At 42.5% G+C, this 14,749-nt stretch overlaps 1 protein-coding gene across 11 annotated transcripts in view; it reads left to right on the top strand.

Moving 5' to 3' along the window:
- The window catches only part of ATP9B (ATPase phospholipid transporting 9B (putative)), a 229,832-nt gene that overhangs the window by 57,710 nt on the left and 157,373 nt on the right, over positions 1-14,749 (top strand). For all 11 annotated transcript variants that reach the window (XR_004677674.1, XM_034996241.1, XM_034996244.1 and 8 more), the window contains one exon: positions 6,089-6,183. Coding sequence is in view for 10 of the 11 variants with exons in the window: in XM_034996241.1 (XP_034852132.1) it covers positions 6,089-6,183 (95 nt within the window). In the remaining variant the exon portion in view is untranslated. The remainder of the gene's footprint in view (positions 1-6,088; positions 6,184-14,749) is intronic.

Genomic DNA, 14,749 nt, shown 5'->3' with positions numbered 1-14,749 from the left:
GCTTTTTTCCCTCTACCAGTAACCTTACGATTTCTGTATCTTCCTTTAAAGTTAAAACCTGTTTCACCCAGGACACTGAGAGTTACACCATCAATGCTAATAACTAGTTTAAAATATTGTGAAAACCTTTTATTTAATGTTTCTGTTTTGCTGTCTTCTGGATAAAAGGGAAAAGGCCATGAGATAAGTTATTGACGAAATTAGCTGCTGAAGTGGAGAGGAGGTGTAGTCGGCCGATAACTGTCATAGCGTGAGCGCTGGTAAACGACCACGCATGCAGTCAGCCATCCACCAGAGCCGCCCTGGTGCTGAGCCGCATCGATCGGTGGCAGAGTGTCAGCAAAGTTGATGGATGGGGCCAACACTGATAGACAGCAGAAGGGAGCCCTGAAATATAAATATGAGAAAAGTACCAGGAAGGGAAGTCTCCATCTCTGCAGGTGTTCAAATATAAATTGAAATGTGGGTTTCTGTGGTGCAGTTCCAGTTATCTGCAGCGTTTCTCTCTTTACTATAGAGATCCCATGTTTGTACAATTGACCCTTGAACAACCCGGGGGTTAGGGCTGCTTACCAACCCCCCCACTCCGCCCTGCCTGTCCCCCACTCCCCACGCAGTTGGAAATCCACATATAACTTTGGGCTCTCCCAGAACTTAACTACTATAATAGCCTGCTGTTGGCTGGAACCCTTACCAATAACATCAAGTCTGTTAACACATTTTATATGTTCTCTGTATTACATGCTGTATTCTTACAACAAAGTAGGCTGGAAAAAAGAAAATGTTTTTAAAATCATAAGGAAGAGAAAATACATTTATAGTGGACCCATTAAAGGATCAACTTTATAATATTTTTGTTGATATATCTTTGTATTAATCTGAATGCATTTTTAAAATATACTTTCAGACATTAATTTTTTTAGAGCAATTATGGGTTTTCAGAAAGGTGAGAGGGAGGTACAGAGATTTTCCACGTACCCTGCACTCACACACGTATCGCTTCCCCCATCATCAGTAGGCCCCAGTGGAGTGGTGCGTTTGTTACCAGTGATAGACCCAGCCCGGCATGTCGCTATCAGCCGGAGTCCACAGCTGACGTGAGGCTTCGCTCTTGGTGGGGTGCCTTCTGTGGGCTTGGACAAGTGTAGACATGTATCTGCCATATGGCATCATACAGTGTTTTCCTTCATGATATTATTTGTAAAAATCCTCTGTGCTCCATCTATTCATTCCTCAGCAAACACCGATCGTTTTATTTACTCCATAGTTTTGCCTTTTCCAGAATGCCGTATCAGATTGTCTTCTTTCACTGAGTGGTGTGCATTATGAGCTTTCTCCGTGTCTTTCATGGTCTGACAGCTCATTTCTTTTTAGCGCTGAATAATTCTTCATTGTCTGGATGCACCATAGTTTATTTATCTACCTATTGAAGGACATCCTAGTTGCTTCCAGGTTTTGGCCGTTAAGAGAAAAGCTGCTGTAAGATCCGTGTGCAGGTTTTTGTGTTGACTTAAGTTCGTACGTTCTTTGGGTAAGTGCCAAGCCGCACGGTCGCTGGATTATACAGTACGGTTGTGTCTAGCTTGGTGAGACTTCCGCCCAACTTCCACAGCGGCTCCGCCACGTTGCGTCCCCATCAGCAGTGAGTACGAGTCTCTGCTGCTCTCCCATCCCCGTCAGCGCTGGGCACCGTTCTCATCGGTGTGCAGTGGTGTCTCCTTGTGGTTGAAACTTGTCTCCCTGATGATACAGGACGATGTGGAGCCCCTTTTCATGTGCTTATTTGCCACCCGTGGGTCTTCTTTGTTCAGGTCTGTAATCCATTTTTTTTTTTTTTAAAGATTTTATTTATTTATTTGAGAGAGAGAGAATGAGAGACAGAGAGCATGAGAGGGAGGAGGGTCAGAGGGAGAAGCAGACCCCCCCCGCTGAGCAGGGAGCCCGATGCGGGACTCGATCCTGGGACTCCAGGATTATGACCTGAGCCAAAGGCAGTCACCCAAATAACTGAGCCACCCAGGCGCCCTGTAGTCCATTTTTTAATCAGGTTATTTTCTTATTCTTGAGATGTAGGAGTTCTTTGTATATTTTGTTAACAGTCTTTTGTCAGGTGTGTGTTTCGCGAACATTCTCTCTCCCAGTCTGTGGCTTGTCTTCTCATTCTCTTGATAGTGTCTTCTGCAGAACAGAAGTTTTGAATTTTAATGAAGTCCAGCTCATCACATATTTCTCTCTTGGATCGCGCCTTCGGTGCTGTATCCGAAAAGTGGTCACCACACTACGCTAGGGTCACCTAGGTTTTCCCCTGTTCTCATCTAGGACTTTCTAGTTTTGCATTTTACATTCAGGTCTGTGGCCCATTTTGAGTTAATTTTTGAGAAGGATGTGAGGTCTGTGTCTGGACGCCGTTGCTGTGGGGATGTTTTGCCGTCACGGCACCCATTTCCCGAAGAGACAGTTTTGCTCCTTTGTTGCAGCTGACTGTGTTAATGGGGGCTTATTTCTGGGCTCTGTTCTGCCCCGCTGATCTGTGTGTGCTCCTTCACCAGAACCACATTGCCATGATGACCGTAGCTTTACAGTTAAGTCTTTTTTTTTTCCCCCAAGGCTGGCGAATGGTTTTAATTTTTAAATGTACCTTTTTTCTTACTTTGTTAAAATACACATAATATAAAATTTATTACCTCTTCTTGAGTTCCTGGACCCAGTTCCATCGTGCAGTGGAGAGATTCCCACACATACAAACCTAAGCAATTCTTGGGATAGCAGCAAGGTGTCTGAGACTTCAACTCCATTCTGACACTGTCTGCCTTGGAAATAGCATCTGATCTCACAGGTTAAGGGCTCAGTCCTATAAGACTGCCTCCTGCCCCCGAATTCAGACACCAGTCGGAAATCCCAGGATGTGACTTGTGCTTCTGACCAACTGGCTGCAGATTGGAGGTTCCAGTGACCTCCTCCGTAATTTGCTGCAGCGGCCCACAGAACTCAGGGAAACACGTTTACCTGTTTGTTAAAGGGTATGACAAAGAGTAAGAATCAAGAGCCAGATGAAGAGGTGCACAGGGAGCGGTCTGGGGAAAGGGTGTGGAGCTTCCATGCCCTCTCCCGACAGCCACTCTTCCCAGTCTCCAGGTGTTCACCAATCCGGAAAATTCCGAACCCAGCCCTTTTGGGTTTTTAGGGAGGCTTCTTCGCATAGCCACGATTGATTAAATCATTGACCATTGGCTGACTGAACCTCCAGGCCCTTTCCCCTCCCCAGAGGTCAGGCGTGGGGCCAAAAGTTCCAGCCCTCTGATCACATGGTTGGACCTCCTGGCAGCTTGAGTGAGTGGGTTCCAGAAGTCGCCTTCATCAACAAAAGACACCTTTAGCACTCTCAACACTTGGGAAACGTTGAGGGTTTGGGGAGCAGAGAGCCAGGCACTGTGGATGAAGACCACATACTTATGAGAAATATATATTTGGTCATCTGAATCATCTGAATGACCAAATACATATTTCTCATAAGTGACAGTATTGCCCGATCTTAACTATTTTTTAAAAAGATTTTTATTTATTTCTGTGTGCGTGCGTGAGAGAGAGCACATGAGCGCAGGCACGAGCAGGAGGAGGGCAGAGGGAGAAGCAGAGTCCCTTCTGAGCAGGGAGCTTGACTTGGGGCTTGACTCCGGAACCCTGAGATCATGACCTGAGCCAAAGACAGATGCTTAACTGACTGAGCCACCCAGGTGCCCCATCTTAACCATTTTTAAATATGTAGTTTAGTGGTGTTTTATTAAATACTTTCACATCATTGTACAACTGCCCCTATAATCTATCCCTGTAACTGTTTTCGTCTTGTAGAGCAGAAACTCTATGCCATTAAAAATAACTCCTCATTCTCCCCTCCTCTCCACCAGTGGTAATCACCGTTCTACTGTCTGTTTTTATGACTGTGACCCTCCAGAACCTCATATAAGTGGAATCCTACGGTATTTGTCTTTTGTGACTGGCTCCTTTCCCTTAGCATAATGTACTCAAGGTTCATCTGTGTTGTGGCATATTGCACAATTTCCTTCCTTTTTAAGGCTCCATAATACCCCATTCTACATACAGACCACAGTTGGGTTTTTTTTTTTTTAATCCTTTCATCCATCAATGGGCACTGGGTTTTTCTCATGTTTTGGCTCTTGTGAGTAATGCTGCTATGAACATATGAATACACATATCTTTTTGAATCTTTTTTTTTTTTTTAAGATTTTATTTATTTATTTGAGAGAGAGAATGAGAAAGAGAGAGCACGAGAGGGGGGAAGGTCAGAGGGAGAAACAGACGCCCCGCTGAGCAGGGAGCCCGATGCGGGACTCGATCCCGAGACTCCAGGATCATGACCTGAGCTGAAGGCAGTCGCTTAACCAACTGAGCCACCCAGGCGCCCTACACATATCTTTTTGAGACCCTGCTTTCAGCTCTTAGCGGTTTATACCCAGAGGTGGAATTGCCTGCCTCATTTGGTAATTCTGTCTTTAATTTTTTGATGAATTTCCATACTGTTTCCCATGGAGTATCTCTTGCCATCATTCCACTTCAACCTCTTTGTGTCTTTGGGTGTAAAGTGAGTCTCGTCTCCACGCATATGTGGTTGGATTATGTGTTGTCACTTATTCCGGCAATCTCTGTTTCTGATTGGAGAGTTTAATGCATTTACAGGGTCAAGTAATGATAAGAAAAGACTTCTCTCGTTGTGCAGTTTGTTTTCCATGTGCCTCAGAGCTCTTTTTCATCTTCATTTGCTGTATTATTTTCTGTTTCAGGTAATATTTTGTAGTGAAATGGTTAAATTCCTCTCTCATTTCCTTTTGTGTCTACTCTGTAGCTGTTTTTCCGTGTGGTTACCGTGGCATCTCCACGTAACATCCTAGGTTGTAGCTCTCTAATTGGAATTTGTACCAACTGAAGTTCAGTAACATACAAAACTCTGCTCCTTTACAGCTCCATCCCCACCCCTTTGGTTGTAGATGTCACAGAATTACATCTCTAAACGTTACATATCCAAAAAACATAAACTAATAATTATTTTAAGTGCATTAGCCTTTTAAATTACATAGACGACCAGGTGTGGAGTTACAAGCCAAAGTTACAGAATTCCAACTTTTAGAGCAATGATTGCTTTTTTCTTTCAATTTCTTGGTCTCTTAAGTCATGTGGGAAACAAAGTACAGTGACAGACTGTTGCCGCAGTGTTGCTGGCTGGTGGGACTGGCCATGTGTAGGCCCTCCCTGAGACCTTACTGCGTGTACACCCTGCAGATCGTTAACGGTAAACATTGAGGTCTTTCTCTTTCTCCCCTCCCTTTCCTTTATTCCCTCCCTCCCTCCTCTTTCTCCTTCTCTCCCTCGCTCTCCCCCTCCCTCCCTTCCTGGCTTGCTCCCTGTCTCCTGTCTGTGCCTGGTCTTCAAGCCTGTCTTTCTTACATGGCTGCTTGTACTCCCTTTTATTCATTGATTCTCACATTGTCTGTTCCCAGCCTTTTGTTACGATAAATAATGTTACAGGATCATTTTGTATGTATGTCACTTTGTGTTTTGCTGTTCTGTCTTAGGATAGGTTCTGAGAAATGGTGTGATAGCATGGTCAAAGGGTGAATGGAGGTTTACTTTAATATTTTTTCATGTTTAAAATTTGATTGGGTTGTATGACAATAGATCTTACCTGGGTTTTGGCATTTTAGCTGTGCTTTTATTATTGAACGCATGTTTTATGGTGGTACGTGAGATAATTTATTAGCAAAGTTATGGCACACTCTTGGATATTTTTGTGTATTTACTTATTATTTTATTATTAAAACATGAGTTAAAGGTAGAAATGATCAAAGCAGTTTTTTTAAAATAAAGCCCTAATTAATAATACGCCTCCGTAGGCAAGGACATGACGTAGCAGGTAAGTGATTCGTTAGTGGCCTGTATCTTCTCAGCGCACTTGTTTGTGAGTCAAATATATAAAGGCTTTTAGGGTTTTTGTGTCGTTGCTGTATCCCACTGTGCTGCACACCGGTGGTCTTCAAGCACCTGTAACTCTGGAATCTTCTTGTCTCATTCCAAGGTTCGTGTTTTATTCGAACTGATCAGCTTGATGGTGAAACCGACTGGAAGCTGAAGGTGGCGGTGAGCTGCACACAGAGGCTGCCAGCCCTGGGGGTGAGCATTCTTGCAATGACAGCGCCATCTCACTTCGTGCGCGTTCCCAGGCAGCAGATCCATTTCTGCATACACCAGCTGACTTCTTGAGTGCACGGGTTCCTAAAAATGATTCTCGTAGTACTAACAAGGGGTGCTTGAAAATTATGCCAGAATAATTTCTCTGCTGTCTGGCACATGACTTGCTCTCGCTGTGGGTTTGCAGCGCTCCTGTTGGCCCGGGACTGTCATCGTCTTTTCTCTTCTCCTGCTTTCCTTTCCCTTCTGGTTTTTATTTGTAAACCTTGCAGTTGAGTAATCTTTAAGATTGAGAACTTTTGGCGGGGCGAAATGAGTCCATAATTGAGTCCCTTTTTGCTAACTGACTTAACTCTGTGGTAGGCTGGTGTCCATTAGTTTTGGCAGATTGTGGAACTCAGACGAAGTTAAGCCTCCTTTTGGAGACAGGCATGTCCACTCTGCTTTACCTGGGACAGTAGAGAACCCTCTTCTGTTAGGAGGAGGGACAGTGTTACTGTGTCTTGTGACCAAGAGAGAAGGAAGAGGACACCGTCAGGCACCTTGCCTGGTCTTTGCCCAGTGCCCCTTTGTTCCTGGGGAATAGGCAAGAGGTGGGATTAGAGAGAATAGTATGTATGGACTTCAGCATTTTCAACGATCTCTCACAAATGCTGAGAATCTACTAAGCTGGCACACATCTTTTTTTTTTAACAAAGCCACGGTTGAGGCCATTTGGTGCTTGTGTTAGGCGTTAGTATGTATTTGAATGAGAGGAGCTTCATTCTTCCTACATGATCTGCTGATATGCAGTGGAGAGTAAAGAAAACTTGAGGTGGTCTACGAGTGACCTTTGCCTCGAGCACTTGTTGGTAAAGGCAAGGGAACTTGGGTAGTAGTATAGACTTGGTCGCTTTCCTTAGATGGGTTGGGTTTGGATAGGAGTAGCTACTTGCACTGCATATGATGTACAGTTAATTTACCATGAACAGCAGGAGCCTTCCTCATTCGTGTGTACACTGGACCTTTTGGAAATTATACACGTTTGACATGTGCAAGACTGGGAAATATTTGGTTCTTTAGGAGTTTTTGGTTGTCTATGCTTTATGTGGTCCCTAGGTTGAAATTTATTCCTTTATATGTTTTGTGTATATCTTGCAAGTCTTTCTGGTCGCTAGTGAGCAGTTGCTGATTCTTTCTTTTGTCCATTTATTCATTGTCACATAACAATGTGGGTCATGTAATATGTCTGTCACAGCCTAACCTCCTGCCTTTCCTGCTCCTTTTTTTTTCCCCCCGAACCCTTTAAAGATTAAAAAAAAACAAAAGCACAACCATTCTTACCCCAAGGGTGACACAGAAGAGAGTGCAGGTTGTCAGATTTGAACCCCAGGTCTTGGTTTCCCAACCCCTGAGCTGGAGAATGACCCCTCTCAGCTCATCAGCTAACCTTGTACACCTCTGTCATGGGTGGGAGCAAGTAGGCAACTCCTGGTTTTTGGCTTTTTTACATATGTAAACATTAGGAGGAGGCGTGTAAATAGCAAGTCTTCCTTTTTCAGGTAGATTCTGAAAAGTAGAACAGGGGGTGTGTGAAGGAACACCTGTGGTTTCAGCTCGTGGTGGTCATCTCAGAAGGGCTGTGCCCAAGCCCCTGTAGCGAGCAGAATGCGGTTACTGGTGAATGTACTTCAAAACACTTAAAGTAACTCCTGAAGGAAAAAATCTCTGATGGAGAAAACTTAGACCATTCATTGTTTTCATTTGTACCTCCTTGTTCCAGTATGGCTGAAATTTCCCACCACGTGTTCACTAGAAATTTGTGTTTATTTGTTGCTTTGCCCTTCTCTTTCGCCCACTTTCGTATTGGTGTTTGCCAGTTAGAAATCATACATATGCTCATGTGGTGTATAGTATTGAGTTGATAAAGCGAGACATATGCAAAGTGTGTCCTGTTTTTAATTGTTCCTTCCTTAGACACAGAAATAGTCTTGCATCTCCTGTACATCTGTGGTCTCCATCATTCCTCAGATCAGAAGTTGTTTCTGAAAATTGTCCGAACTACTGATCTAGATCAGTTTCTGAGTCAGTGCAAGGTGGACCACCGCTCGATGATTTGTTTTCAGTCTTCCTTCTCAGTGTTCTGGGACGGTTTATTTAAATTCTGTAGGATATTATGTATAATTTATATGATGTGGGTTAGTACAACTTATTGATTGATTGATTGTGAATGAGGGAAAGCAGATTCTGTTGGACCAGCTGATGAAGGTAATAGTTGAGGTTGACATTGACTCTTTCTCACGAAGCAGCTGACCTTTGTCCACTTCACAGTGGACAGGAATGAGTGGGGAGCTAGTAAGTCATTAAGTCACAAGTCAGGGATGTGTGGGAGAGTGTGCACGCAGAGACGGCCAAAGTGCTTTCCAGAGCAGCTGTACCATGAAGCACTGCCACCAACAGTGCGTGAGTGCTCGAGTCTCTCCACAGCCTTGCTAATATTTGGTGGTGTCATTTTTTAATTTTAGTTGTCTCGGTAAGTGTGTGGTGATACCTCATTTTAGTTTGTGTTTCTGTAATGGCTAGCAAGGCTGAACAGTTTTTGTTTTTTGTTTTTAAGATTTTTATTTATTTGAGAGAGAGCAAGCAGGAGGGGGAGGGAGAGAGAATCAGAAGCAGACTCCACGCTGAGTGCAGAGCCCAACACGGGGCTCAGTCCCACAGCCTGAGATCATGAGCTGAGCCGAAACCAAGAGTCGCATGCTTCACCGACTGAGCTGCCCAGGCGCCCCCTGAACCGTGTTTCTTGTGCTTGTTTACCATCTGTGTATCCTCCTTGGTGAAATGTCTGTTCATGTCTTTTCAGTGGCTTTTGTGTAATTCCCTAGAATGCTCTCTGTACATGACCGTGTCATGGGCAAGGAAGACAGTATAGCTCTTCCATGCAAGTGTGCATAGACGGCCTTCTCTTTCTTCTGCTTGCGTATCACACCGGCTGCGATCTCTAATGCACTGTTGAACAGAAGTGGTGAAACCATTCATCCTGGTCTTCTTTCCAATCTCGGGGAAAACGTAACCTTTTAACATCATGTGTGATGGTAGCAGGAGGTTCTTTTTACAGGTTGAGGAAATTCTTTCTATTCCTAGTTTGCTGAGAGGCTTTATCATAAATGGGGATTGGATCTTCTGTGTTTATTGACATGATTGTATGATTTTTCTTTGTCATCTGTTAATAGGATGATCTGTATGGACTGATTGATTGTATCGATCTCATATTCCTGGGGTAAACCAAATCAACATTTGTTCATGCTAAGTATCCTCTTCATATATTGCAGTATTTGATTTGCTAATATTTTGGGAAGGACTTTTGTGCCTATATTCACGAGGAATATTGATTATGTTGCTTTTGTTTGTATTTGTCTGTTTTGTTTTTATTGTAATGCATTTGGTTTGTTACCTAGGGATGTGCTGGCCTCATAAAATGAGTCGGGAAGTCTTTTTGCCTCCTGTATTTGTTGAAGTAGTTGGTGTAAGATTGGTGTTATTTATTAATTTTTTTTTACTATTGAACGTATTCCCCTTGAAACTATCTGAGTCACAAGTTTACTTTGTGGGAAAGTGTTTAATTGTGAATTGAATTTCTGAAGTAGATAGTAGAGTTAATCGGATTTTTTGTTCATTGGAAATTTGTGTTTTTCAAAGAGTTTATTTCATGTAAGTTGCCAAATTTTATGGTATAAAATTCGTTATGTTCTTGTTTTTTAGTTTTTGTAGGATCCCCTCTTGCATCTTCAATATTGGTAATTTATATCTCTTTTTTTTTTTCTTGGACAGTCTCATGAGAGGTTAATTGACTTAGTCATTTCAAAGAACCTGTTTTTGGTGTCTTTGATAATCTTTATTGTTCGTTCATTTTCTGTCCTCTGTTCTGACATTTATTTCCTTTCCTTCTTTCTAACTTAGTTTGTGTTCATTTTTCTTTTCTTTCTTGACTTTTAAAGCAGAAGTGAGACTCTTGATTTTTTTACCTTGTTCTTTTCTGTTATAAGCCCTGAGAGCTGTGACTCACCTAAGCATTACTTAACCTGTATCACATAAATTTTATACACTGTATTTTCATTATGTTTTTGTTGAAATATTTTCTAGTTCCTTTGTGATTTCTTCTCACCTTTCCTTTACTTGGAAACATTGCTTCCTTACCATGTGGTGGGGGATTTTCCTGATGTCCTTTGTAACTTAGCTGTTATTTAATTCTGTTACGTTCATGGGCCACGGCATGTCTTACGTCACAGGTTGGGACTTGTGACTCGGCTCATGCTTTCTGTGGGTCTGTGCTCAAGCCTGTTTACAGAGTGTGTTCTGCTGTTCTGTGGGTAGCCTGTCAGTGTTCATTAGGTCAAGTCGATGAAAACTGTTGTTTAAATGTTGTGTATTTTTACTTACTTTCTACCATTTATTCTCTTAATTAATGAAAGAAGACTTTTAAGATACGCTCTTTCTCCTTTGGGTTCTATCAGTTGTTGTCCTGTGTACCTCGTTAGGGTCCATGCACACTCAGAATTCTCATAGCCTGTTGATGAACTGAACTTCGCTCAGTATTTGTGGTGGTGGTCTTGGTTGTGACATCTACTTGGATGTTAGTATAGTGATTCCAGCTTTCTTCTGATTGGTGTTTGCATCTTTTTCCATGCTTCTGTGTTTACTATGTCTGTTTCTTCATATATGAAGTGGGTTTCTTGTTAGCATAACACAAGGAGATACTGCTTTTTTACTTATTCTGACAGTTGTTGCATTTTTAATGAGTACATTTACCATAATTACTAATAACGGTTGAATTAAAGGCGGTTACCTTGCTGTTTATTTTCTACTTATCTCTTTGTTCCTTTTTTCCATCTTCAGGTATTATTTTAAGATTTTTGTTTAATTACTATTATTGGCTGTAACCATTAGTTCTGTTTTGCAGTTGTTCTGTGGTTTCCAATATGTGTTACTAACTTAGTATTATCTTTCTCCAAAGGGTAGTATACCATTTTGTATATAATTTAAGAAACTTGCGCAGTTAGACTTCCACATTCTTCTTCTCATCTTTGGTGTTACTGTGTCATATATTTTACTTCTACATGTTATAAGCCACACATAGAATATATATATTTTTTCTTTAAAGCAGTCAAACATGTGGGGCACCTGAGTGGCTCAGTCAGTTAAGCATCGGACTCTTGATTTCAGCTCAGGTCATGATCTCAGGGTCGTGAGATTGAGTCCCGTGTCGGGCTCTGTGCTCATTGTGGAGTCTGCTTGAGATTCTCTCTTCCTCTCCCTCTGCCCCACCCCCACTAAAAATAAATAAATCTTTAAAAAAAAAGAAAGTTGTCGAACGTGTTAAGGTAATAAAAAAATAAAAACCCTCTTTTCCACTTTTCCTGTACATTTACACAGTTCCAGAGTCCTCTTCCCTGAATGTGGATCTAACTTTCAATGTAGTTTTCCTTCAAATCAAAGAACTTCTTTCAGTATGTGTTGTAGGAGAAGTCTGCTAGATTAACTGTGAAAGTTTTTGCTTGAAAAACGTCTTTATTTCACCTTCATTTTTGGAAGAGGTTTTTCAAGTTTTTGTTTGACAGTTTTTCTTGTCTCTGCTTTGCCTTACAGCATATGCTGTCTCCTCTTTATTGTCTCTCTCTTTCTATAGGCATTTTAAAGATTTTTTTTGTGATGACTTCTTTCAGGAATTGGTGTGTGTGTCTTCATTTGTCTTGCTTAGAGCAGTTTGTTGGGCTTCTCGGATCTGGAGGTTCTTGGTTCCCCCCCCCCCCATTTCAAAAACTTTTAGCCTTTATTTTTCATGCCTTTCTGCCCAACCCCCTCCATCTGAGACATCAACGACATGTGTGTTAGACCACTCATTTCCACAGGTCATTGAGGTCCCTTGCTCTTTACTTTCTGTGACTCGATTTGGTAGTGTCTGTTGCTCTCTTTTAATTCACTGATTTTATCTTCTGAAGTATCTAGTCTTCTATTAAGGTCATCCAGCAAATTTTTTATTCCAAATATTGTATTTTTAATATCTGGAAGTTCCATGTGGTTCTCTCATTTTCATTACTGTTTAAATACCTTTCTTTCCTTCTTGATGTGTTCATAGTTTCATTTAAATCTTTCAGCATTTTATAATACTTATTTTTCATCTGTTAATTCCATCGCCTCTGTTATTTCTTGATATGGTTCTAGTTTTTTTTTTTTAAGATTTATTTATTTGAGAGAGAGTGTGCATGCATGAGCAGGGGGAGGGGCAGAGGGAGAGAAAGAGAGAGAATCTCAAGCAGACTCCCCGCTGCGCGCACAGAGCCCAACATGCGACTCAACCTCAAGACCCTGAGATCACGACCTGAGCTGAAACCAAGAGTTAGACGCTTAACTGACTGCACCACCTAGGTTCCCAGTTTTTAAGTTTCTAATTATTCTCCTGTTACAGGTCACAATTTCCTGCTTCTTTGCATGTCTGGTAATTATTTTATTGGATACTGGATATTCTGAGTGTTGCATATTTTTTCTTTTTTCAAAACCATTGATTTTCTTAGTTTAGCAGCTTGTGAATAAACTTGATCTTTTCAAGGCTTGTGCTTCAACTTTATTGGGGTGGGCCTAGAGTCCCCTTTATTAGTGATGCTGGTGTAATCCTAGTACAAGGGCTTGGTCTTTCTGGCACAACCTTGGAAATGCTTGGTTGTTCAGAGGTGCCTGTAACTGGCCGCTCGGGCCTGACCTGTCCCCCGTTCTGTGTCATCTCTGAGGCTGGTTCAGGGTAGGGCTCTCCGGCTGCACTCGTCCTGGCCAGACCTCATGTTTCCTACGCAGCTATGTGGCGGCGTCAGTAGACAGACTTGTGAGCGCAGTGCGGTAGCCTGCAGTCCCTTCCCCTTTGTTTCCCTTTCAGAGTCCTGCTCCCCAGAGCCCTGATCTCTGTCCCTAAATTGAGAAGGACTGCCGTTTGGGGCTTGGCTTCCCCCTCACCCGGTGGTATGGGAAATCCACTTCTGCAGGAAGCTGGCCTCCCATGGGCCCCTATCTGTGTTGTCTTCTCCCAGGCGTCACAGGCCTCTGATGCTCTCAGAAGCACTGTGTCCATGTCTGAAAACAGCTGTTTCACATACTGTGTCCAATTCCCCAGTGTTTTTGGTGGAAGGGCAAGTCTTATACCAGGCACAACAACATAGCTTATAGAAGCCTTTGATTAATATTTAATGAGAAATAGCAGTGTCTTGTGGACTAACCAATGTATGTGACATTTCAAATTATAAGTAAAAGGTGGCTCATCAAGCATAGTAATTTCAAACACCAGATTACTGGGTCTTTGTTTTTTGTGGACCTGGTTGCTGTAGGGACATCCCTGCCAGGAGGATACGGGCCCCAGAGCACACTCGTGTGCCGGCCATCTTCCTGCCTCACTTCCAGTGTGTCCCAAGCTCACCAGTCCTTTGTCTTTGGACTCACTCTTGCAAAAAAGAAATGGAGGTTAATTTTTTCCTGCTTATAATAGTAATGTCATTGAAAATAATATATATATCATAGAAAAGATGATTTTACTTGTTAACGTTGGCTGCCATTCACATTTGGGTAACAGTTATTCCTGGCGGTGCCCCTTCTCCACCCTTCCCTCCACCACGCACCTGCATGGCTGGATGATACTGTACATACTTTTTAACTATTCAACAGTATGCTGCCTAGCACTTGGCAAATTATAACTTCAGTAACCAGCCTGGTATTTGTTAGTGAATATGAACATTCACAGTTTTGACGTTTTATAGATGGTGTTAGAAATCTGAAGATAGACGCAGTTGAAGGGTTTCGATTCTTTTGCCAGAACACTGCCGCAGCATGTGCATCTCCTGGTGGCCTGCCCATCTTCCCCATGCGGTGATATGACGTGTGTTTATACTGACACTTTTTTAGTGAGGTTGAAGACATCTCTTACCTAAGAAAATCTGTTTCTTGTATTTTAGTTTCATAAGTTTCTGTTTGTGGTGTCTGCCTGTTTTCCTGTTGTGTGTTTTCAGAGGTCTGTATGTGCACTTTGTTCATCGTGGATCAGTCTCCCGTTTCTTTAAGTCTCGTCGGAGTGTTTCCTTTGATGGTTTCTTTGGTCCCGTGGAAGTCTGCCTGCTGGGGGCGGCCCAGGACCCTGGCTGCCGTGGCGGCAGTGATTCGCACAGCTGTGTCCTGGGCTGCGCCGTGAACTGCGTGTGCCGAAGGTTAGGTGTGTTTCAGGAAAAACAACTTGTAAAAATCAAGTGGTTACTGCCGTTGGTCCTGTGTTTAGAATGTTTCCACTCCATGATTACATTTTAAATGATTACTTTGAAAACAACCCCTGCTTTACAGTAAGATCTCCTGTCCATGTAGCATTTATTTTGAGTCAAGCTGTGAGTGGGAAATCAAACTTAAGAAAACAACCTGTTAGCCAGTTGCAGCACCACGCACTGAATAGCTCACTATTTTAGCAAAAATTTAAAATCGCCCTCAGTTGGTCTCACCGTTCTAAACTGTCAGCATCAGTGCGTGAGTGCGCCTGTCTCTC

This window comes from Mirounga leonina, unplaced genomic scaffold (genome assembly GCF_011800145.1).
Source record: "Mirounga leonina isolate KUSES-001 unplaced genomic scaffold, KU_Mleo_1.0 Mir_93, whole genome shotgun sequence".
NCBI lineage: Eukaryota > Metazoa > Chordata > Mammalia > Carnivora > Phocidae > Mirounga > Mirounga leonina.
Note: the sequence above shows the minus strand (reverse complement) of the source record. Positions and strands in the feature narration are given on the sequence as shown.